General features: G+C 40.1%; 1 protein-coding gene across 1 annotated transcript in view; it reads left to right on the top strand.

Moving 5' to 3' along the window:
* Positions 1-23345, top strand: part of pde8b (phosphodiesterase 8B) — a 62155-nt gene that overhangs the window by 13773 nt on the left and 25037 nt on the right. The window contains 9 exon segments of the mRNA XM_053339403.1: positions 7501-7557; positions 14197-14387; positions 16950-17009; positions 18884-18941; positions 19311-19399; positions 19540-19618; positions 22808-22948; positions 23231-23255; positions 23258-23318. Coding sequence (XP_053195378.1) covers positions 7501-7557; positions 14197-14387; positions 16950-17009; positions 18884-18941; positions 19311-19399; positions 19540-19618; positions 22808-22948; positions 23231-23255; positions 23258-23318 — 761 coding nt within the window.

Below are 23345 nucleotides of genomic sequence, written 5' to 3' on the forward strand. Positions count from 1 at the left end.
TAAAATTGGATAAATCGTCCCAAATGTAAAAAAAAAAAAAATTGCAGAAAGGGCTGACAGTTTGGGGTTACCGTGGTAACAGATACTGATTAAAAATGTGTCCTTAAAATCAATTATATCAAGTTTGATGTCAACAGGAAAATCAGAAAAATTGGGACTTTAGTATTCTGCATATTTTATACTTTGCAAAGTTATCCAGTGGGCCAGATTGGACCCTTTGGAGGCCTGGTTCTGGCCCACGAGCCTTATGTTTGACACCCCTGATATAATGCATAGGATAAGAGGAATATTTAGCCACGATCTGAAGGCCGAAATAACATCATGAGTTTCAGAGTTAGAGCCACATATACATTGTTAGGTCTAGATGAGAAACACACCTCTCTCTTTGTCACTTACTCACAATGATTAGACATTGGCATGTTAACGTTAAGTGAAACCGACTTTTCACTGTTCTCCAGCCATAACGTAAACTAAAATTGTCATCTTTTTATAATCCAACATCATTGTAAACAGTGAAAACACATTTTAAAAAGAATACATTAAACATGCCATAACTTTGTTACACTGATTGCATTTGTGGAGAATAAGCGGCGCCACAAAATGTGCAATGAAAGGCGATGTTTAATCTGTATCATCACAGTGTGTATACATGATGTACCTGGGCCCCAATAAGTAAGGGTTTATTTATACAGCACCTTTTCAAGCCAAGTGCTTCACAGAAACAAAGACAACAGAAGATGTTGAAATGACTGCACGAGTGAGGCGACTCCACTGAAAGAAAAACATCAGTTATAGTTAGTTGAAGATAGTTTAGATTAGGAAACAATATAAAAGGAGCCTGTCTGACTTTACAATCTCTAACATAATCCCCCTGTGGTGGAGAATGTATATGTTTAACCCTCCTGTTGTCCTCAGGTCAAGGAAGGAAGGGAGGAAAGGAGGAAAGGAGGAAAGGAAGGGAGGGAGGAAAGGAGGAAGGAAGGACAGGAGGAAGAGATGAGGAAGGAAGGAAGGAAGGACAGGAGGAAGGGATGAGGAAGGAAGGAAGGAAATCAGTAAGGAGGAAAAGAGGGAGGGAGTAAGGAGGGGGGAAAGGAGGAAAAGAGGAAGGAAGGAAAGGAGGAAGGAAGGAAGGGGGAGGGAGGGAGCAAGGAAGGAAATGAGGAAGGAAAGGAGGAAGGAAGGAAGGAAAGAAGGAAGGGAGGGAGGAAAGGAGGAAGGAAGAAAGGAGGGAAGGAAAGAAGTAAGGAAGGAAGGGAGGGAGGAAGGGATGAAGAAGGAAGAAAGGAAGGAAGGGAGGAAAGGAGGAAGTAAGGAAGGAAGGGAGGGAGGAAAGGAGGAAGGAAGGAGGGAGGAAAGGAGGAAGGAAGGAAGTAGGGAGGAAGGAAGGAAGGAAGGAAGTAGGGAGGGAGGAAGGAAGGAAGGCAGGAAGCATGGAAGGAAGGATGGAAGGAAATAAGGAAAGAAGTATGAAAGGAGGAGGGGGCAAAGAAAGAGGGAAGGAGGGGAAGAACAAAGGAAAAATTAAAGAAGGAAAGGAAAGGAAGAAGGAAAAAGAAGGATAAATAGACTCGGAGGCCAACGGACCAGAAGCCCCCCGACTCCTACCCACCCCCCCCCCACCCCTTACGGAGCCAGTACAAATTATCCAGCCCGGGAGACGCAGGACCCAGAACGATTCCCAAGAGGATTTTTTGTTACTCCTCCTTTTTTCTCTTGAAGATAAATCCCACACTTGAAGTAACTTTTAATAACATTTTGCTCGTCAGAACTTCATCAAGGAAAAATGTATACAAATGAAAACAACACTATCTATATATAGTTTAACTCTATTTTAAGGTTTAAGGTTAATGAACTCCTCCAATAGGAAAACAAACAGGATACTGACTAACTGTAAACATACATCATAAATAAACAACTATTATGGAAAATTGGTTCACATTATACAATCGGTTCCTTCCCGCTTCATTAAAACTGTTTTTATTATGCAGCAACAAAAACATGATCTCTCTCTCTCTCTCTCTCTCTCTCTCTCTCTCTCTCTCTCTCTCTCTCTCTCTCTCTCTCTCTCTCTCTCTCTCTCTCTCTCTCTCTCTCTCTCTCTCTCTCTCTCTCTCTCTCTCTCTCTCTCTCTCTCTCTCTCTCTCTCTCTTCCAGACTGCAAAGTAAAGCCAGTTGTGTAGCTTGGAAGTGAGTCTCTGTTGCTATCGGCAACAAGTGACAGAATTTTGTGAATGAAAAAAATACCCTGCTTTATAAATGATGGTAGCTTTTATATGTTTAATTAGAGGCAGGTCACAGATTTTTATGCATAAAGGTAAATTTAGTAGTCACGACGATTTACTTCTTGGCCTGTGGAAACTGTTTTTAACCCTCCGGTCGTCCTCCCGGGTCAAATTGACCCCGTCTCTTTTGACTGTTCCTTCTTTCCTTCCTTCCTTTCTTTTCCTTCGTTCTTCCCCTCCTTCCCTCTTTCTTTGCTCCCTCCTCCTTTCATACTTCTTTCCTCATTTCCTTCTTTCCTTCATTGCTCATTTCCTCCCTTCCTTCCTTCCTCCCTCCCTTCCTTCCTCATTTCCTCCCTCCCTCCTTCCTCCTTTCCTTCCTTCCTTCCTCTTTTCCTCCTTTCCTCCCTCCTTCCTCCTTTCCTTCCTTCCTCATTTCCTCCTTACTCATTTGCTTCCTTCCTCCTTCCTTCCTCATCCCTTCCTTCCTTCCTCCCTTCCTCCCTTCCTCCCTTCCTTCCTTCTTTCCTTTCTTCCTTCCTTCCTTCCTGTCCTCCGACCTGAGGACAACAGAAGGGTTAAGATGTCGTCTCTGGCTCTGGAGGAGCTTTGTAAAGTTTACAGGAAGTCAGGGTTGCAGTGTTTAGATGTGGACTTTGACAGATGCAGGTATTTACCAGGCAGGGAGGGTGTAATGAAAAGATAGAAATGTAAGAGCCAGTGTTGCTTGGTCACATTAGGCACTGGAAACCTGGATAGCTCAGCCTCCTCTGTTTCAATTTTGACCTTGATCAATTTTACTCTTTTATGAGTCTCTTTAGGGAACAGCCTAATTGCTGAAATATCCCTTTTGAACTGAGAAAGCTCATGAGGATTTGCTACCTCGAAGCACAGAACAGCTGAAATTTGGGCTGCAAGTAATGATTATTTTCAGTATTGATTCATCTGCTGATCAATGGATGTTTTAAAAGTGTTTGGCATTTTTGTGTCTTTGGCATTTTTTGTCTTTTTAATTTTCTGCTGCTTAACTTATTGATTAATCATTGTAGCTAATTTACTTTTACATTAGTAGGTTTGCCGTATTGGACCTATAATGTGAGATATTGGTAGAAATCGGTGCATTGGATGATTTTAGGTTGGATCAAATGGAAGAGTGGGAATATGTGGGTTTACCAGACTCAGATGATCAAATCTACACCGGAGCCCCAACCTGCAGCTTCAAACTAAAATCTCTTCTTTAGACTAAGTGAGGAAAAAAAAAAAAAGATACCCCAAACAACTGAGATAGTGACGGAAAAGTCACACCATACCACTCCATCAGTCAATGTTCAGGTCTTTTCTCTGCATCCTCTGATCCACAGGTGTTTTCAGTTCCCTTCATCCAATCCTGCCAATGAATGAAAACCATGTGAGTGATCAGAGGCTTCACCTTTTAGTGCTGTTACTGAAAAATGCACCGAACATGTTGCTTAGTTCAGTTTCTCAGTGAAGGAAATCGAGTTTATTATGTTTAAGTTAATTTTTTTTCCATGTTTACTTCTTTGACTTCCTTTAGAATATGTTGTTTGTTTTAGTGGTTTATGTGACTTGGCTGCTGTGACATTGCAGTGTCGCAGTGGGATTAACCCTTTAGTACCCGTCTATTTATTTGCTTTATATCATGCAGATTCAGATTCACTTAATTTGAAAAATAACAACTTTATTCTTAGTTTATACTCTCTCAAAGAAAAACTCTCTCCACATATCTGTCCTCTAACTTCCTATAAGTCTGACATCTGACATCGCCTCCTTTCTATCCACTTCCTCACCTCCTTTTGAATATTTCTGTCGTCTTTCCTGTCATTCCTCACCTGCCTCTCGGCTATCTCGAACCTCATGAATCAAGCGTTTGCCTCTCTCATTCTTCTCCGCGATCCATCTCTTTTTTTTTAACTCCTAAATCTTCCAGGTTTGGACTTTGTCACCTTCTTCTAATCAGAGTCGGGTGTCTTATGACAACTTCCTCCCAGCGTTTCCTCCATCCTTCTATCGTCTCCTAATCTTAACCGCTGACTGATCTCTCTCCAAATTGTTCCCTCTTTCTCTCTCAGCCTGTGATTACTGAGCTGTCCGTTTCCACTGCCTTCCTTCCTGTCCTGGTTCACATCTGGCTGTGTCGTCCTCAAGTAAAACAGAATTACTCATTTTGTCACGAAGCCAATCCTCGATCCACTCGGACGTCTTTTGGAGTCTGTGCTTCTTGTTGTCACTAAAGCACTCAACAGTGATTACGTCTTCTTTTCTTTTTTTTTGCCTTCAATACACTTTGCTTCAGCCCTGTTAGACCGCTCTGCTGTGATTCCTGCTCCGACTGCCAAGAATCTCTTTGTTTTAAGAGACAAACAACTGTGATGTGAGGTCCACATGACACTGGAAAACACTCTCCTGCAAGTCTGCTATTGTCAACCAATTACCTGTTTTAGATTCTGCTTCCTTTAGCACTTTCAACTCCATACAGCCTGATCGGGAGTCTACTGTAGGCCACCACTGGCTTTAGTGCCCATCCATATTTATTGTTCAGTCTCTGCCTCTTTATTAAGATACAAACAGAAACATACAGGAAATATATATATATACACAAAATTTAAAATCAATTGTTAATTATTATTAATTATTAGAGTTTCATTCATTGAAGGTTTAAAAGAGCCAGGCTCCTGCTATTGCTCGAGTGTAAGAGGAGGACACACTACTCCGCATATTTACTGTAGTAGGGCTGGGCCGATATGGTTTTGTGCCGATTCGATTCTCTAACGATTTTTGGGTCCCGATTCGATTTAAATTGCGATTCGATTTTACCAAGTATTGCGATTTTATATTTCAATTATTGTGATTTTCTTTCCTTAAACAAAAAGAGGTTGAACCAAACACTTGATTATACATCATAAGTCATATTTACAAAAAACACAATACACACATCACATCAGTTTATGAGAGCACCTGCCCTCACAAAAAACATTCTCATCCACCAACATCTTACAATAAACTAAACTGTTACATTTAGCTGGTCTTTAGAAAATAAAAAAAAATAAAAAATAAAATAAATAAATCGCGATTAATATAAAAATCGATCTCTTTTGGCCCAGCCCTAATATTTAGCCTATAAATAATTATATATGACCATTATAGCATTGCTAAAAGAACAAATCTAATGGTGGCCTAAGACTTTTGCATAATATTGTATATAATTGACAAAATGCCTCAATGAATAACAAGTCCTGCAAAGTTAAATGACAATATTTTCCCACCTGGAACGACAAAAAGCTGGCAAACATTTTCTGAGTTGTGATCTCAATGCACTCGAACCATCACTTGTAGTATCCTATTAAATCTACCTGCTTTTACACATTTGTTATTTGGTCCAGCCTAAGCTTTCTCACTCTGGATGTGTGTGTGCATGTCGACATCAAACATTTCTGATTTCTGATCTCACGCTTGTCTCAAGGTTTAGTTTGTTTTAGGCACAAAAAATATGACTTGATTTGGGTTTGAATAAATGCTTTCAGAATAGTTTCCTGTATGAGACTCATTCATCCATCTCATACCTCCCTCTGTGGACTTTCTGGCTCTATCTACCATTCAGCTTTTCTTTCTTTCTTTCTTTCTTTTTTTCTGTCACTTTGAGAAATAAATGATAATGAATAAATGTTTCTGAGGTTTGCTTTCCATATTTTTGGATGAATTTTGAAGCCTTTATGATTTTAAAAACTAATATTATCTTTAAAGCATAAAGCACACTACACACTACCCTGCTATGGGTATACTGATATAATTCTATATATTCTATTTCATCTTGTTTTATTTTATTTTGTTTTATATTTTTCTTATATGTCATTATAGTCTCCGTCTCTTTTGTTGTACCATAACTGTTACCTTGTGTATGAAACAGCAGATATGATGAAAAATAAAGCACTCTACACTTTCTATGAGGAAAAAAATAAAAATTGAAGCCAAATTGAAGACATTACTGTGGCCAATAATGACAAAAATCAACACAATTATTTTTATGTGTCTGTCATAGTCAGTGCAGTTTGTGTTTATTGTCTGACATATTATTACATTGCTTTTTTTTGTATTTTTAAGTGTCTAAAACAACAGAAGTAGATAAAATGAGCCTATTGAGACTTCTTCAAGTGTATCACCGACAGGCTGCTGATGACGTTTAGTCGGTGGTTAGTAACGGCTTGTTGAGGCCACATGTGGGTTTAAGCATGTCCACCTTTTCTCATAATTACCCCTGACAAATAATACCGACTGATGGTTGAGTCACCCGCTCGTGTCTACCTCATCACTTTAGTCATGCAGCTTCTGTATGACTGTGAGTAGAGATTGTGCGGAGTGTGCATTATTATAACTCTCATGCTTCAAGTAGAATTAACTGAAATCCCCCTCCTTTTTTTTTCTTTATCTTATCTGTTCTTTCTTGTTTTGTGGGTATTTTCTTTAGCTGGAGACAGTCGTTAATACCTGGACAATCCCACTGTGGGTTTATGAACATGTATGTGGAATAAACCACATAATCCAACAAACCTTTCAAGAATGAAAATGACTCACGAAAACAGAATTTACTCCAAAATAACTCGATACCTGGATGATTAATTCCAAAGCATGACGCATGGATGATTTATTGTTTGCTTGAAGTGTGTTTTCCAAGCATGTGTGTTTGTGTGTGTGTGTGTAGTGGGAGGGGAGCATATGCTTAAAGGATGCACATGTAGCCGAGTTGCTTACTCACATCAGAGTGACGCATGTGGTTAAGAAGCCTGTTGCAGCTGCTCAGACAGACTGCAGGAAAGAAAACACACACATACATACTGTAGGGTGAGGTATGTGATGCTCCTGCAGGAGGATTATGCAAGTAAACCTGTAAGTTCAGACTGCCTGCTCACTGCTAATACCTTCTAAAGAGGTTTGCAGTGGACAGCTCCTTTCTGAGCCGCTAATACTGTGTGTAAATATCCATGTACGCAGTGCAGGAGAGAGGCCATCACGGAAACCTTTTGTGTGTCAGAAAGGCTATAGCAGTTCTTTTTCTGAAGCGTAGCTGGGACAGACAAGACTTAACAAAGGGTGGGGGGAAAAAAGCAATATGCCAAAATGCTTCTGGACATGAATGGTACAATGGTAAGAAGCGCTCACGTCTTGTCTTGTTTGTTTGTTTAGTGTGTTTGTTTTTACGTGCTCGGTTTGTGACGGCGATTCACACACTTCCTCATCTTTTCTGTTTTTATCTCCACAGGTTTCAGCTACAGAAGAATGCGTCGGACCTATGAGACTGACTCAAGAGCCAATTCAGGTGAGAGTGAGACAAGATTTTGTAACATCTGGAATTATGTTTTTTTTAATCTTTACATCATATTTTGAACAGCAGAGGCTTAGAGCAATGAACACCAGCCTAAAAACACTGATGTATTTGTATTTAATGAAGAAAATGATTGAAAGAGTCTCAATAATAATAAAATAGGTAGCTTTAAATCTTGCATAATAAATCCCTATAACACCAGAAAATGATTAGAAAACATTTCTGTTTCCTCTTGACTATAAAATTAGATTATTTCCAGGAGCTTTTAACACCTTTTATTCAGTCAGATTGGATTTCCTTGCTAAACTATTATGTAATTCTCAGTTTTAATCATCATTGCTGTTGTAAACACAGCACAGCTTAACTGTCATAGTATTTTTTTCTCCCCCAAATTGTTTTTCTTATGACAGTAAATGCAATGATGTGTTGGCATTAATGAAGATGAATGAATACTTGATTATGTTTTGTAGCTACTTAATCTATTTATATCCAACTTTCCATCGCTGTTTGTCTGGTGTGTCTTTAGCAGGTCGACCGTTTCTTGTTTCATATTTCAGTTTTATTGGGATTTTCTATAAATATAACCTTTCACTAGGAAAAAAAACATACACATGAACATCAGAGTGGTAACCAGACATGAAGACGGACTTTATCTTAAACCTCCTGCCTTGTATTGCAAGAACATGCCTATATTTAAAATATATAAATACAAAATATGGATGGATTTGGATTTTACACTTACACTTTTACACTTCTCTGAAGGCAGAGTGCACCAGGAGATCCATTTATATTTACATTTTTTATAGCCTACATTAATAAAGGCAACTCATAAAATCCAAAATATACAAAAATATGTTTAAAATTGCTTGTGGAAATGTTTATTTAGGTGCAAATAAGATGCCTACATATATATATATATATATATATATATATATATATATATATATATATATATATATAAAAAAGTCTTATTTCTCACTCCTGCCTGTTTAAAGGGTTAATATGGCGTGCAACCCAAACAACAATTGACCTATTTTCTGAAATGTTTCATTAAATGCTTTCATGGCTTTAAAAAGTTCATTATATTTTTGTTAAGGACGAAGTGTTCACCTCAAACTACCTGATTACATACCGTGTTTGTCTTTTCTATGCTGCTGGGATCTTATCTTGTCTGTCAAGAACTTGGGAATATTGCAAGGTTAGATGAGGTTGAGTCAGGGATTGTCTGTGCTCATCCTCTGGTCAGGGATTAGGCCATGTGCTAGTCAGATTTGCCCTTATGCAACAAAGAAAGTATGAGTCCTGGAGGTTACCAGCTGCTCGGGATGCAGGTACTGTAGATGCACAAAGCATTCCTCTGTTTTTGGCAGCTTTGATCTCAAGAATCAGCTACTTTATTAGGTGCTTGTTTATCGCTGTTGCTTTGATTTAATTTGCTCGGGTTTGAGCTTGCGCTGTTTTGACCGATCTCCAGGGGTTTCTGAGTTCAGCTCAGTTCCCACTTCAGTGCAGTGATGTGAGAGGCCTGGCATGCCACTCATGTTCATGCTGAGCTACAGTATCTTGCTCTATCCCTTGGAAATAACATCACACCAGGAATCTCTGGCAGCATGTAAGCAGGTGAAGGGACCATGAGCTTTATTAAAAAAACCCTTCTAAGACCTCATCTTATGCCCCCGTAAAACCCCTTAAACTTCTCCCTGAAAGCAAGCGCACTAAAGTTGTACCTCAAGCCTTCTGCTGGATCCGTGACCCGATCCGCCCCTCTTCCCCCCCCTGCTTTAGTCTTTCCACAGAACGGAGAGATGAAAAGAGAGAGATAAAATGCTTTGCAGGAGAGAGTTATATATTGTGAGTTTTCCTTGACGTTTACTGTTGCCTCACAGCTCTGGAGAGTTTCAGCCGCTCCAGATACCACCTCCTTCAGCTTATCTAATGATTCATGGGCTTCACTCACAACACAGATAAGTGAAGGCAAAGTAACACACATGTTATACGTTATTTTATATCCCTTACCTGCATCCACAGACTTTATATGTCTAAAAATCGTCTTTACACCATTTTAACCTTTTACCCGCTGTCTGGGAGGCTCGCATGTTGAACTTTCACCGACTAGTATGAGGGGGAAACTTGATACGAATATGCGATATTTGTAATGATAAATCATATTGTCATTATGGTTGTTTTCAAAAAGAATTCCCTGTCATAAAAATAATCAGGTATAATGCTTCCCAGTCTCTCCTTTCCTCCAACAGTGTAATAAATCCTTGAGAAACCGTACGCCCAAATCCACTGCAACGGTCTAACGATCCCAAATCGACCATTTGTTTTCATTTAGGGTTGTGTGTTAAAGGGTTAACGGCTTGATTCATACCTAAAGGGCTTTATAGCCTTATTGGCACTGCATGTATGTTTTTACCGTCGTCTCTGAGGTTTTATGAAACATTTGAGCTTCAAAGTTCGTTCTTGACCTTCATAGCTCAACAAAATAATCTTCAGGAAAGGTTCACTTGCTTCTTGGGCTGTAACTGACGATTGCTTTCATTATCAATTAATGTGATGTGACAATTATATATTTCCAATAATTGATTAATTGGTTTCTCATTTAGAAGAGTGAGTTGTTATGTTTATGTATTCTAATTGTTTGATTTGTCTAAGAAAAAGTCCAAGACGTAAAGATATTCAGATATAGCAGACTAAGAGAAAACAGCCAATACTGATATTTAAGAAGCTGGAACCAGTAGACTTTTATTTTGAAAAATTCCTTTTAATAACTAATACATGATGAAAATAGCTGCAGATTCATTTCCTGTCATTGTTTCAACTCAACTCCAGACAAAGCTTGTTCGTAGACTTTTATCACATGTTTAGCAAAGCAGTATAAAATAATACAAACTGCACAGTAAAGAGAACAGATCCGGTTTTCTTAAAATTATATAATTACTATAAACTTCTGCACAGTTTTACAGACCGGTGTGTCGGATCAAAAACTCCTGACTTTGAAAAAGAAAAAAAAAATATTTATGATATTTCTGTCCTCAAACTTTCATCAGGTAAAATCCATACACAGTGCTGGTACAAATTGAACTTTTATATTATAGGTGACTAATATTTTAAACCAATATTTTGAGGTTCTGTGTTGTGTGACGGCATAAAAACAGATTAAAACAGTAGCACTGATTTCAATGGTGCACCTTTAACATCATACACTACCTCCAATTGTCTAATACTGTTACGCTAACACACACACAGATAAAGAAGTCAAAGCTAGTTGGCCCAATGACACCTTTCTGTGTTTGTGTATCTATCTCTTATCTTACTTATCTTAACTTTAGGCGGCATCAAGTGTGCAAACATGGCAGATTAACCTCCGAACTCTGAAAATGTGTCAGCTCGCAGCAGCAGCAGCAGCAGTCGGGGGATAAGCTCCGTGCCAACCGAGCAGTGTTTTGATTCAAACCCTTGAATCCAATAATAAGTCACTGTGTGTAACTAAATGATCTAATTTAAGGAGTGTTTAGTTTAAGAATGCTGTGTGGTAAACATATGTTCATTTGGTCACCATTAAGAGTGAGTTACACGTGAGGAGGAAGCGTGTGTGTGTGTGTGTGTGTGTGTGTGTGTGTGTGTGTGTGTGTGTGTGTGTGTGTGTGTCTAAGACAGTAATGACGGCAGTGTGACGGAGTGCAGCCATATGTTTGACTGTTAGTACATCAGATGGGGTATTAAGACCAATGGCGCCTCCTACCAGGCTTGTCGTTGGTGACATATTTGGGTGGCAGGTCAGAGATGTGTGCGGTCGGCGTCGTCCCAGGGTCGACTGGGCACTGTGTGTGTGGAATTTCACATGCTAGCACCATGGTTACACAAACCAGTGCCATAGTTACACAAGCCAGCACGGGATCAAAGACTGTGGACCTTTCACAGGCACTCACCAATACTACCTCATTTTCTCCTTCTGTCCTCTTCTTTTTACATCTACCATTTTTTTTCTTTTCTCACCTGTCTTTTCTCATATTCTGTCTCTTTCTATTTCCAGGTGTGAACAGCTCCATAGATGGATATCACACCTTGATCTACTCCCTTTCCTCAACATCTCATTTTAAGTGTAGATAGTCGTGACTTTAGCTCTCCCTCTTCCTTTTTTTTTCACCCACTCGTTCATTCTCTTTTTTCTCTCTCTCTGTCTCTCTCTCTCTCTCTCTCTCTCTCTCTCTCTCTCTCTCTCTCTCTCTCTCTCTCTCTCTCTCTCTCTCTCTCTCTGCTGCACCTCCATGCACTCCCTCTGTCACTCTATCCTTTGTTGTCCTTAGAGGGAGTCAGGAGGTGATGCTGCTGTGAGGCAGAGCTGAGTACTGTTGGTTCTGGCTGACGCCCAGCTGCCTTTCTGTGTGTGTGTGTGTGTGTATGTGTGTGTCTTTGTGTGTGTGTCTCTGTGTGTGTGTCTCTCTCTATGTGCCTCTTAACAGTATTGTGTTTCCTCACAACTGTACCAAAGGTGGCTGTGGTGTGTTCGTGGTCAAAACTCAGTGTGGGATCAAAAACATGTGTCCATGCTCTGCAGGCTTCATGTCTATCAGCGCAAAACACAAAAATTCATTTATGATTATGTGCCTGCTCCATAATAATTCATTGTCATTATATTACATGATGTCTGTTTTAGCTGTTCCACCTCTTCATTTTAAATACCTGTATTCAGGGTCATGAAGGGGGCTTGGAGTCTATCCCAGTATGCAATGAACAAAAAGGCATAAGAGAGACACCCTGCACAGGTTGCTGGACTATCAGAGAGAAAACAAGCAGATAGATGAACACGCTCACGATTCTGAACTGTTCATAGTCTGCAGTTCCCCTGAGTTGTGCATGTCTGGGGACTGTGGGAGGAAATTCACATATACTCAAGAGAGAAAACATGCAAACTCTGCACAGAATAGAGCAGAACAAAACCACCCTCTGACTCCTCTTGGCTAAAAGTATTTGATGTCTTTCCTACATTTAGAAAACATGTACTGTAAGTCCCTCTCCACTCAAAAAGAAAAAGGGAAAAAACTTTTGCTTCTTGTTTCTTCAAGTTGGATGTTTGATTTTCACCGTGCAAAATGTTCTGTGTGCAGTTTTTCTTCCACGTTGTTCAGCTCCTTTTGTGCTCAGTTTAAATAAATAAGTTTAGGGTATATGTACCTGGAAGCAAATCATGGCCCTTTACACAAATGTGACGTGGAAACTTAAAGCCTCTCTCATTCACTACATCATATATAATAGAGTCTAAACAGTTTATTCAGTGAGCAGCAAATCAAGATTTTTCGGACACTAACTAATCGTCATCATTTTGTGTCGTCACCGTCAGCTGTAGAGTCGCTTGGTGGCAGTTTTCAAATCTTTTAAAACATCTTTTTTTCCATTGTGTGTTTTTTGAGGGCACTAGGAGGGTAAATGTAGTGCACTATAGGGTAAATAGGGAGTGATTTCAGACACAGCGACTGAGAATGGAGAAGAAGGAGACATCTTGGGTGCTGCAGCTATATATTGGAAAATGAATTTTTCAATGAGGGAGAAAAAAAGAAATGTAATTTTAAGGATTTTAATGAAATTGAACTTTTTTTTGGTGGAAAAAAACATATCAGACTTCTATTTTTATGTCTTAAAACGTGTGGTGGATATTTTTAAATACACATTAAAAGGTTCCTCTGACAACTTCTATAAGAGATTTCACCGTAGCTATTGAGTCACTTACATCCTGTTTATTTTCGGAAACTTTTGACTGATATTATATCAAGTTCCTGTTTTCAAATTTTTTAAAAGATAAGAGAAAGAAGCAGTGCTGAGATTCAAATCAGGACTTTCTTGCTGTGAGCTTAACCACTTACCCAGCATGTCTCGTGATATCTGTACATCAGCAACAATCTTTTTCTCTGTTTTGGATTTCTTCTCACACATTACTTCTATTTATTTCCCTCTGAGTAAGTGGTCATACCTCTATTAATAGTATCAGATTTAGAGTTTTTCTATATTTGATACATCTGAGTAAGCTTTTATTATTATTATTAAACATGATTTGTACAAAATTTAATCTATCCTTCCATTAAATTCACACTAGCACTATAATGTCACAGACTGCTAGTACTAAGAAAAGTACCATTATTTTTCTTTGATTTAGGTCATTTTCCAAATTAAATCCCTGTCATGAAATTATTTTTAGAAACAAAATAAAAAATGAATAAATCATTGAAAACATTATGTTCAACTTCACTGAAAAGGGTCTAACAATCAAGAATGATAAAAGGGAGGCAGGTGTTAAGGGTTAAATACTTCCAAGAACTTCTATCACATTGGGAGGTTTTGGCAATGTCCTCAATCTAATTGCAAATTTACCTTTTTGTACGTCTTAAAGAGGTTCAGCAGCTACATTGGTTATTACCCAAGCTCATAAATGTCAGTTACATTTGTACTTCTGTAACCTCGGTGTTAGCACTATATATTACAGCTGATGTCTGGTTGTGCTACTCAGGAGAACGTCCCTGTCAGAGTAGTAAATGTTGTGTAGACCTACCAACATAGATACTCCATAATTATCACTGTAGTAGTAGCACTGTCTCACCCAGGTGTCCATTCCCCCCCCCCCTGTCCCCTCAGGTCCTGCTGGTGTTCGCCAAGGAGGACAGCCAAAGCGATGCCTTCTGGTGGGCCTGCGACCGCGCTGGGTTCAGGTGTAACATCGCACGGACGCCTGAGTCTGCCGTTGAGTGTTTCCTGGATAAGCACCACGAGATTATAGTCATTGATGGACGCAACTCGCGCTACTTTGACCCTGAAGCTGTCTGCCGGTGAGTCTTACTTTTGGGGGACTGTTGTCACTGCTTCTTTGTTGTTGTCTCACATTTTGTCTCTTTGATGGACAGGCATTTGTAGAATATCTCCTCCCCTAAAAAGATGCTTACAGGAATAGTTTTGGGATTATACTTCTTGCCAAGGGTAAGATGAGAAGATTGATACCACTCTTGATCCCTCCTCAGTTGCTTTTCCAAAAAATTTTTTTACCCATTAAAGGATTTTTCTGGGGAGTTTTTCCTTTGATCAAAGATATATGAGTAGAAGATGTTGTATGCTGTACAGAAAGACCCCCATGGCAAATTTGTAATTGGCGTTATTGGGTTAAAATAGTTGCATATTGACTTGAAAGCTGCAACTGGTTAGTTTAGCTTACACAGACTGGAAACAGGTACCAGCACAAGAAGACATAACCCTTATAAAACCACAACTTTTTATCTTTACACTTTATTTTTGTTAGTATTAGTAGTACACTTTGAATTAGTTAGCTTTAAATGTGCTGATAAGTCTGTTTTTAACCTGTAAACAAGAGATGATGAAGCCGTTTCCTCCAGTTTCCAGTCTTGATGCTAAGCTAAGCTAACCAGTTGCTGCTGGCTGTAGCTTCGTAGTTGAAGGTAGTTTTGACCTTCTCGTCTAAATCTCGTCAAGAAAGTGAACTTACCAGTGTATTTACCAAAATGTCGATCTTAAAACTGCACTGTGATTACTTGAAGTCAAACTGGCACAATAAGCCATTACTGTTTTCAAACAGACCAACATGTATGTTTGACTTTAAACTGATTGAAAGGGTTTTGCTGCCCAAAAACAAGTCAGAATATTTATAGCCAAAACAAATCATGTAATCAGTCACTTCAATCAAAAATAATCAACACTGAAATAATGAGGTTCAATCAAAAATCAGAAATATACAAAAGTGTTCTGTTTGTGTGAAAGCAGCTGCACTGTAAACAGCTTTGGGTAACTGTAGTGGAGGGCTTGGTGGCGCCATCTGGTGCCCACTGGAAGCACTGCAGCTGCATCTGCAACCCGAAGCTGCACACTCTTGAGTCTCTGTGGTCTGTAAACAGGAGTTCAAAAGGTTTTTCAATTCAACATTATGCTCTGAAAAGAGGAAGCATGGAGAAAGTGGATAATGGATATCATAATTAATAAGTGGCACTTGAGTGAGCCTCAACTACAAAGTTTGAGTGTGTTTGTTGACATGAAGGCTGGATAGTGGCCCAGGGGTACCAAGAGTAGTTCAGATGTAGAAGAAAAGGAGCTAAGGTCTTTCTTTTTTTTTTTTTTTTTTCTTGTCCATGTTTTTCCACAGAAAAAGCCCCTGGCCGCTTTTCAGAAACCTCTTTGATTGCTGCATAAACCCATTCACTCTCTGAACTTACCAAATGTGAGGTTCATACTGGTTATACTGGTCTGTGCTATGTTTGTCCCCTGAGTACACAGCTTTCCTGCGTGCATGGGCATTTTAAGATGTATTTAGGAAATGCTTTTATATTTATATTTGGCTCAAATTTGTATAATGTAAACTGAGTCTGGATTTCATGTCATTTCGGAAATTGAATGCTGACATCGAAGGCAAGCCGTTGTTACTAGCTAAGTTGTAATGGCATGTAGTGGTATAATCTCTTATTATTTTAAATATCTAATTTAACCTGATTCTTCTATTATGTGACATGTATTAACAAAGGCCTTTTGTTAAGGCACTTTTTGAATGGGGATTCCCAAGGATGAAAATGTTTAATGTTTGTCCCATGGTTGCCTTAACGCCTGTGTGAATACCTTCCAGGCACCATTACAAGGATGTCAGTAAAGACCTTTTTTAATATGTTGTATGTTTTAAACATTCTCACTTTTCACAGTCTTGGTGAAATAGTGCATATTCCTCGTTATTTTTAGCTAAGACAAGTGAATGCTACTTCTAGGTTTAATTTTATCTGTATTTCTGGAGACTTTTGGGGTTGTAGTTATTGTTAGATACAGTACTAACCCATACAGAGTTCTTGGATACACTAAAAGCCACCACCATATATTTTGTAGAGTGATTTATTATAAGTGCTTCATTATTTCCCCCAAGTAAAGGAACAGATCCATTTGTCTCTCCTGTCTCCTGATTACCACAGTTTGGCAGCAGCTCCTTGTCTGTTCATAACTCCTTCACTCCTCTCTTCGTCACTATTTTCTCTCCTCGTCTTTCCTTTTTTTCCCCCCTCCTCATACCTCTTGAGGATCTCTGCCATCATTTGTTCCCTCTGCTCCTCCTTTTATCCTCCATCACTGTCTTCTTTTCCTCCTCCACCTCTTGGCTACTTTCCCGTATGTTCTTCCAGCGTTGTGGCTTTGTGGTCAAACCTCTGAAGCAGATGTTGTGCATGGTGTTCCTGAGCAAAGCACAGAAATGTTCTGTCCTTCTTTTGTGGCGATGACATCACCACCAATCTGCCCACATGTTTATTCTGTACCTGAGTCCAAGCCACTTCTCATGAGCTCAAAGTGAGGATGAAATGAACTCCTGTTGACACTCCTGCTGACTTTTAATCTGCTCGTTTTCTTTCCAGGTTGCTCCGCGCCACAAAGCCGTCGGAAAACACAGTTATTCTAGCCGTCGTGCCACAAAAGTAAGTTTGAGTTTACCATTTTAATGATTGATTTTAATAACCTTCCTTTTTTTTTTTTTTTTTTAAAGAGTTTTTTGAAATTGTGCTTTAAAACCCCCTTAAAACGTCAAAGCTTCAAATTTCATAAATCCCCTTCAGACGTGTTTGTAGACATATAAAAATACTCTGCTTGGGATCATTTGTGATTCTGATAAATGTTAAATTAGTTGGCTTTGAACTGAGCTATGATGTCACATATCGTGCATGTAGGTCCACACCTTCAGCTCTGATTTTCAGTGAGTACTGGAGAAACTTTACTCCTTCAGCAGATGTGAAAACAGCCTTCTGGTGTCAAACTTTGCACATACATCATTCTGCACAATGGAGCTCCGATATCCAAGAGAACGAACAATAAGCAAAACACATTTTTGAATAGAGGGGGGGGGATTTTTAAGTATTTCTCTATAACAGGGATGTCAAACATGCGGCCCGTGGGCCAGATCCGGCCCACCGAGGTGTCTAATCTGGCCCACTTTCCTTATTCCTCCCTTCTTTCCTTTTTGTCTTCTTTTTCTTCCTTCCTTCCTTCCATCTTCCCTTCCTTCCTTTCTGTCTTCTTTTCCTTCTTTCCTTCCTCCCTTCCTTCCTTCCTTCCTTCATGTCTTCTTTTTCTCCCTTCCTTCCTTCCTTCCTTCCTTCCTTCCTTCCTTCCTACGTTTCTTCCTTCCTTCATGTCTTTTTTTTCTCCCTTCCTTCCTGTCTTCTCTTTCTCCCTTCCTTCCATCTTCCCTTCCTTCCTTTCTGTCTTCTTTTCCTTCCTTCCTTCCTCCCTTCCTTCCTTCCTTCCTGTCTTCTTTTCCTTCCTTCCTTCATGTCTTCTTTTTCTCCCTTCCTTCCTGTCTTCTTTTCCTTCCTTCCTTCCTTCCTTCCTTCCTTCCTTCCTTCCTTCCTTCCTTTTAATGATCCGGCCCACGTGAGATTAAATTAGGCATTGAATGTTTGACACCCATGCTCTATAACATACCAACCTCGTCTCCCAGTTTTCCAAATTACAGTTAGAAACAAATAATTTGCAGCATGAGATACATTTGGAAGAAAAACCTACTGCCACCTTTTATCAATTAACACATTTAATAAGCTGCACGAATGTTGATACTAAACCTATTGTAAAATGTGCATAGTTTTTAATCTTGTCATACAATATGTTCTCATGGTGATTACAACATTATTAAGCTGTTTTTGGTTATATTTAGGCACTGGCAGCACTTGGATAAGATATATAATCATTGTGTCATAGAGGCAAAAAAAAAGTCTGTAATGCATCGAGGCAGGAGGAGACATTACATTTTTATTAACTTTTTAAGATAAAACCACAACCATCATTCTCTCTAACGTTAACCAAAGTTTTTTTGTTGTCTAAACCGAACCCACATATGGGACTGTGTTTTTTTACTCGGTCTCTGGTGTCAATGTCCTGTGTTTTGGACACCCTCCATCCACCCTGACCTCCCTCCAACATAAATGTAGCCCTTCTTTTTAATGAAAAAAAAAAAAACATCGCCTGTGAACATTATCCAGGCAGCAATTATCTTTGACATTACAATGTAATTGGGGAATTATGTATATTTAGCATAGAAAAACGTACATTTTAAGAGACTGGGGTTGAACTTACACACACACACACACACACACACACACACACACACACACATACACACACATATATATATCATATATATGTCATGTGGAATAACCAACTGACTGAGACAACAAGTTTTAATGGCTTTTAAACTACATACTTTTCTATATAGGTGTGGAAAAATAAATAAACATAAATGATTGTGGTTGAAGATGGTAATTATTCTCTTTTTTTTTTTTTTCTTGTCATTGTATAGACCGGCTGACCAGGAGGAGCCATCTGTTCTTCCTCTCCTCTGTGCTGGATTTAGCAGAGTATGTCCAAAAAAATGTTGCCTTACTGTAGCTTGTGTGTTTAAGAGACGTAGGCCTGAATGTGTTATCCTTGTTTCTGATAGATGCATATTTACTGGCCCTCTCAGAGACTCCAGACATTAAAATAGCAGCATGTTGCCAGGTTTTGTTTTTTTGAAAGAGGCTCTTATTGTCAGCTGCCTTTGATGGTGTGAAAATGACGTAGAAGGTCGCAAAAAAAAGTCGCTACTGAGTAAATCCTGACTCATTCAATTTTCCACTCCCCTCTTTCCCTCTCCCTCTCTCTCTCTTTCTCTCTCTCTCTCTGTCTGTCTCTCTCTCTCTCTCTCTGTCTCCTTCAAACACCACTTAACCTTGTTTGGCCTCCAGAGGTTTGTGGAGAACAGCAGTGTGTCAGCCTGCTATAATGAGCTCATACAGATTGAACATGGAGAGGTGCGCTGCCAGTTCAAACTCAGGTACAGCAAAGGGAGAAAAAAAACCCACCTTAATCACAACACACGTATCATGTGGTCATACACACATGCACAGACAGATAATACGTTATACCCAAAAAAAGGCGTTGGTGTGCTTATAATCCTGAGTTATTCATCTGCAGGGCGTGTAACTCTGTCTTCACTGCTTTGGAGCACTGTCAAGAGGCTGTGGAGATCACAAGTGAGGACCACATCATACAGGTATGGATAATACACACATGAATACACACATGAATACACACATGAATATGCATACATACAAGACCTGAAACCGGTAAAAGGTAACATTGGTGATATTCTACATTTTTGTTATGCAAACCAACAGCAGACTCTATTAATGCCCAAACTTGTCATAAATTGCTTTTTTATTCAGCCTGATTAAGTCTTTTTTTTTTTTCCAAGTATATTTTTTGGGGCTTTTTTTTTGCCTTTAATGTACAGGATAGTACAGAGAGAGACAGGAAATGGGAGGCAGAGAGGGGGGAATGACATGCAGGATAGGGCTGCTCAGTACGGGATTCAAACCAGGGTCGCCTGCAGTGAGGACTGTAGCCTCAACACAATTGAGCTAAACGCCGCCTAAGCCTGATTAATTCTACCCATTCTGTACTTGTATGAGATTTGTGGCCAAGTTTCATTCACAAATATATTACCAAAGGCTAAAAAAAAAAAATCGGCAAACTCCAAATGTGTTCATTTTTAGACTGTAGTGGCGATTTCACTTTAATTTGAGAAATGTAAAAAATGAAAATACTAAGAAAACTCAAAATCAAACAACCACCAATGCACCTCAGGAATGAATCTTACACAAGGGGAAATAGTGCTATGTCCAGGCAAGCATGACCTTTCTTTTGGTTAATTTTACCATTTTACAAGCAAACAGACAAAGAACAATGGCGTCTGCTGCCTCTCTTGCCTGCTGGTCCTATACTGTATCTGTCTAAATTCACCTCTGTGCCCCAAGCTGCTCAGTACCTTCAAAATAAAAGCATTAACCAGTACTCAAATTAACTAAAATCAAATTAATTAAGCTATACTCTTCAAAACAAACAGCAACAAAAAAGTACATAAATTAACCAGCAACAAAAAAGTACATAAATTAACATTTTAACCCTCCTGTTGTCCTCGAGTCAAGGAAGGAAGGAAAGGTGGAAGGAAGGAAGGAAAGGTGGAAGGATGGAAGGGAGGAAGAAGGAAGGAAAGGAGGAAGGAAGGAAGGAAAGGAGAGAGGAAGGAAGGAAGGTAGAAGAGAGAAGGAAGGAAAGGCAGAAGGAAGGATAGAAGGGAGGAAGAAGGAAGGAAGGATGGATGGATGGATGGATGGATGGGAGGAAGAAGGAGGGAAGGGAGAAAGGAAGGAAGGAAGTAGGGAGGAAGGAAGGGAAGAAAGGAAAGGAAGGAAAGAAGGACAGGGGAAGGAAGGAAGGAAGGAAGGAAGGAAGGAAGGAACAGTCAAATCAGAAGGGGCCAATTTGACCCGGTAGGACGACACGAAGGTTGATTATTAAATTTAACAAACAGCTCATAAAGGCCAAGACTGTCTGTTCACAACTTGTATGACAAAAGTCTGGACAGTTCGTACATTTCATTCAAACCTACCTAAGTTATTAAAATCATTCATACTGTACGTACTGTACCTCCTTAAGAACGAATTAGTGAATCAATCTTCTTTTTATATAGCGCCAAATCACAATAAAAGTCATCTCAAGGCACATTACACATAGAGCAGGTCTAGACCATACTCTTTCATTTGATTTAAAGAGACCTAAAATTCCTCCATGAGCAGCACTTGGCGGCAGCGACAAGGAAAAACTCCCCTTATGAGTTCCTGCATGAAACCCAGTATGTTAATGTCTCCCAGTACCTTCTGATTTCTCTACCCTACTTTAATAAAACGGCTAAATAAGATCTGGCCGCTCTAGTTTAATATAAAAAGTGACTTAACCTTCGTGTCGTCCTCCCGGGTCAAATTGACCCCGTCTGTTTTGACTGTTCCTTCTTTCCTCCCTTCCTTCCTCCTGTCCTTTTTTCTTTCCTTCCTTCCTTCCTTCCTTCTGTCCTTCTTTCCTTCCCTCCCTCTTTCCTTCCTTCCTTCCTTCCTTCCTTCCTTCCTTCCTTCTGTCCTTCTTTCCTTCCCTCCCTCTTTCCTTCCTCCCTCCTTCCTTCTCTCTTTCCTTCCTTCCTTCTCTCCCTCCCTCCTTCTTCCCTTCCTTCCTTTCTTCCTTCCTTCCTTTCCTTCCTTCTGTCCTTCTTTCCTCCCTCCCTCCCTCCTTCCTTCCTCCCTTCTGCCTTCTCTCTTTCCTTCCTTCCTTCCCTCCTTTCCCTCCTGCATTCTCTCTTTCCTTCCTTCCTTCCTTCCTTCCCTCCTTTCCCTCCTGCCTTCCTTCCTTCCTTCCTTCTTTCCTTCCTTCCTTGAGTTCCTTCCCTTCCTTCCTTCGTTCCTTCCTTTCCTTCCTTCTGTCCTTCTTTCCCCCCTTCCTCCCTCCTTCCTCCCCTCCCTCCTCCCTCCCTCCTTTCCTTCATTTCCCCCCCCTTCCTAACCTTCCTTGACTGGAGGACAACAGGAGGGTTAAACAGGTGTAAATGATGCATTAGTTGGGGTCTTTTTTCAGCTGTGGATATGATATGACCCACAGTAGTGAGCATTTCCAGCAGCTGCAGTGTATGTGGAACCAATTTAAAAGTAAACAACAGCTCCCATGTTTATTGTAATGGAGAGACATGTCACCCATGTTTGGATAAAAATGGAGCTCTATGGCACAGCGGAAGAAGCTTTATCAGGCTTTGGAGTTGAGGAAAAAAAAATACACGTTAGTACAGTCGGATGAATTTGCTGCTGGTTTGTGTCTTTTCATAGGATTTGACTGTTCCTTCCTTCCTTCCTTCCTTCCTTCCTTCCTTCCTTCCCCTGTCCTTCTTTCCTTCCTTTCCTTTCTTCCCTTCCTTCCTCCCTGCTACCTTCCTTCCTTCCTTCCTTCCTTTCTCCCTTCCCTCCTTCTTTCCTTTCATCTTCCTCCCATCCATCCATCCATCCTTCCTTCCTTCTTCCTCCCTTCCATCCTTCCTTCCGCCTTTCCTTCCTTCTTCCTCCCTTCCTTCTCTCTGCTACCTTCCTTTCTTCTTTCCTCTGTCCTTCCTTCCTTCCTTCCTCCTTTCCTTCCTTCTTCCTCCCTTCCATCCTTCCATCCTTCCATCTTTCCTTCCTTCCTTCCTTCTTCCTCCCTTCCATCCTTCCATCTTTCCTTCCTCCCTTCCATCCTTCCATCCTTCCATCTTTCCTTCCTTCCTTCCTTCCTTCCTTCCTTCCTTCCTTCCTCCCCTCCTTCCTTGACTCGAGGACAACAGGAGGGTTAAATTCTACTTCTAACATCTTGACTGGTTTTATTCCAGTATGTGAACCCGGCATTTGAGCGCATGATGGGCTACCATAAAGGGGAGCTGATCGGGAAAGAGCTGACCGAACTCCCCAAGAGCGACAAGAACAGAGCTGACCTGCTGGACACCATCAACACCTGTATCAAAAAAGGAAAGGTCAGTCACACCGTATCCGTCCAGTTATCCATCTACCCACCTATGAAATACAATGACAGTGTTTCATGGTATGATTTCTCTGTCTCTCTCTCTCTCTCTCTCTCTCTCTCTCTCTGTCTCTCTCTCTCTCTCTCTCTCTCTCTCTCTCTGTCTCTCTCTGTCTTCTCTCTCTCTCTCTCTCTCCCTCCCTCCCTCTCTCTCTCTCTCTCTCTCTCTCTCTCTCTCTCTCTCTCTCTCTCTCTCTCTCTCTCTCTCTCTCTCTCTCTCTCTCTCTCTCTGAAGGAATGGCAGGGTATTTACTATGCCAGAAGAAGTCAGGCGACAGTATACAACAACATGTGAAGATAACACCGGTCATCGGCCAAGGAGGGTGAGTCAAAATAAACAAAAAGTGGTT

This window comes from Scomber japonicus, chromosome 19, assembly GCF_027409825.1.
Source record: "Scomber japonicus isolate fScoJap1 chromosome 19, fScoJap1.pri, whole genome shotgun sequence".
Taxonomy (NCBI): domain Eukaryota; kingdom Metazoa; phylum Chordata; class Actinopteri; order Scombriformes; family Scombridae; genus Scomber; species Scomber japonicus.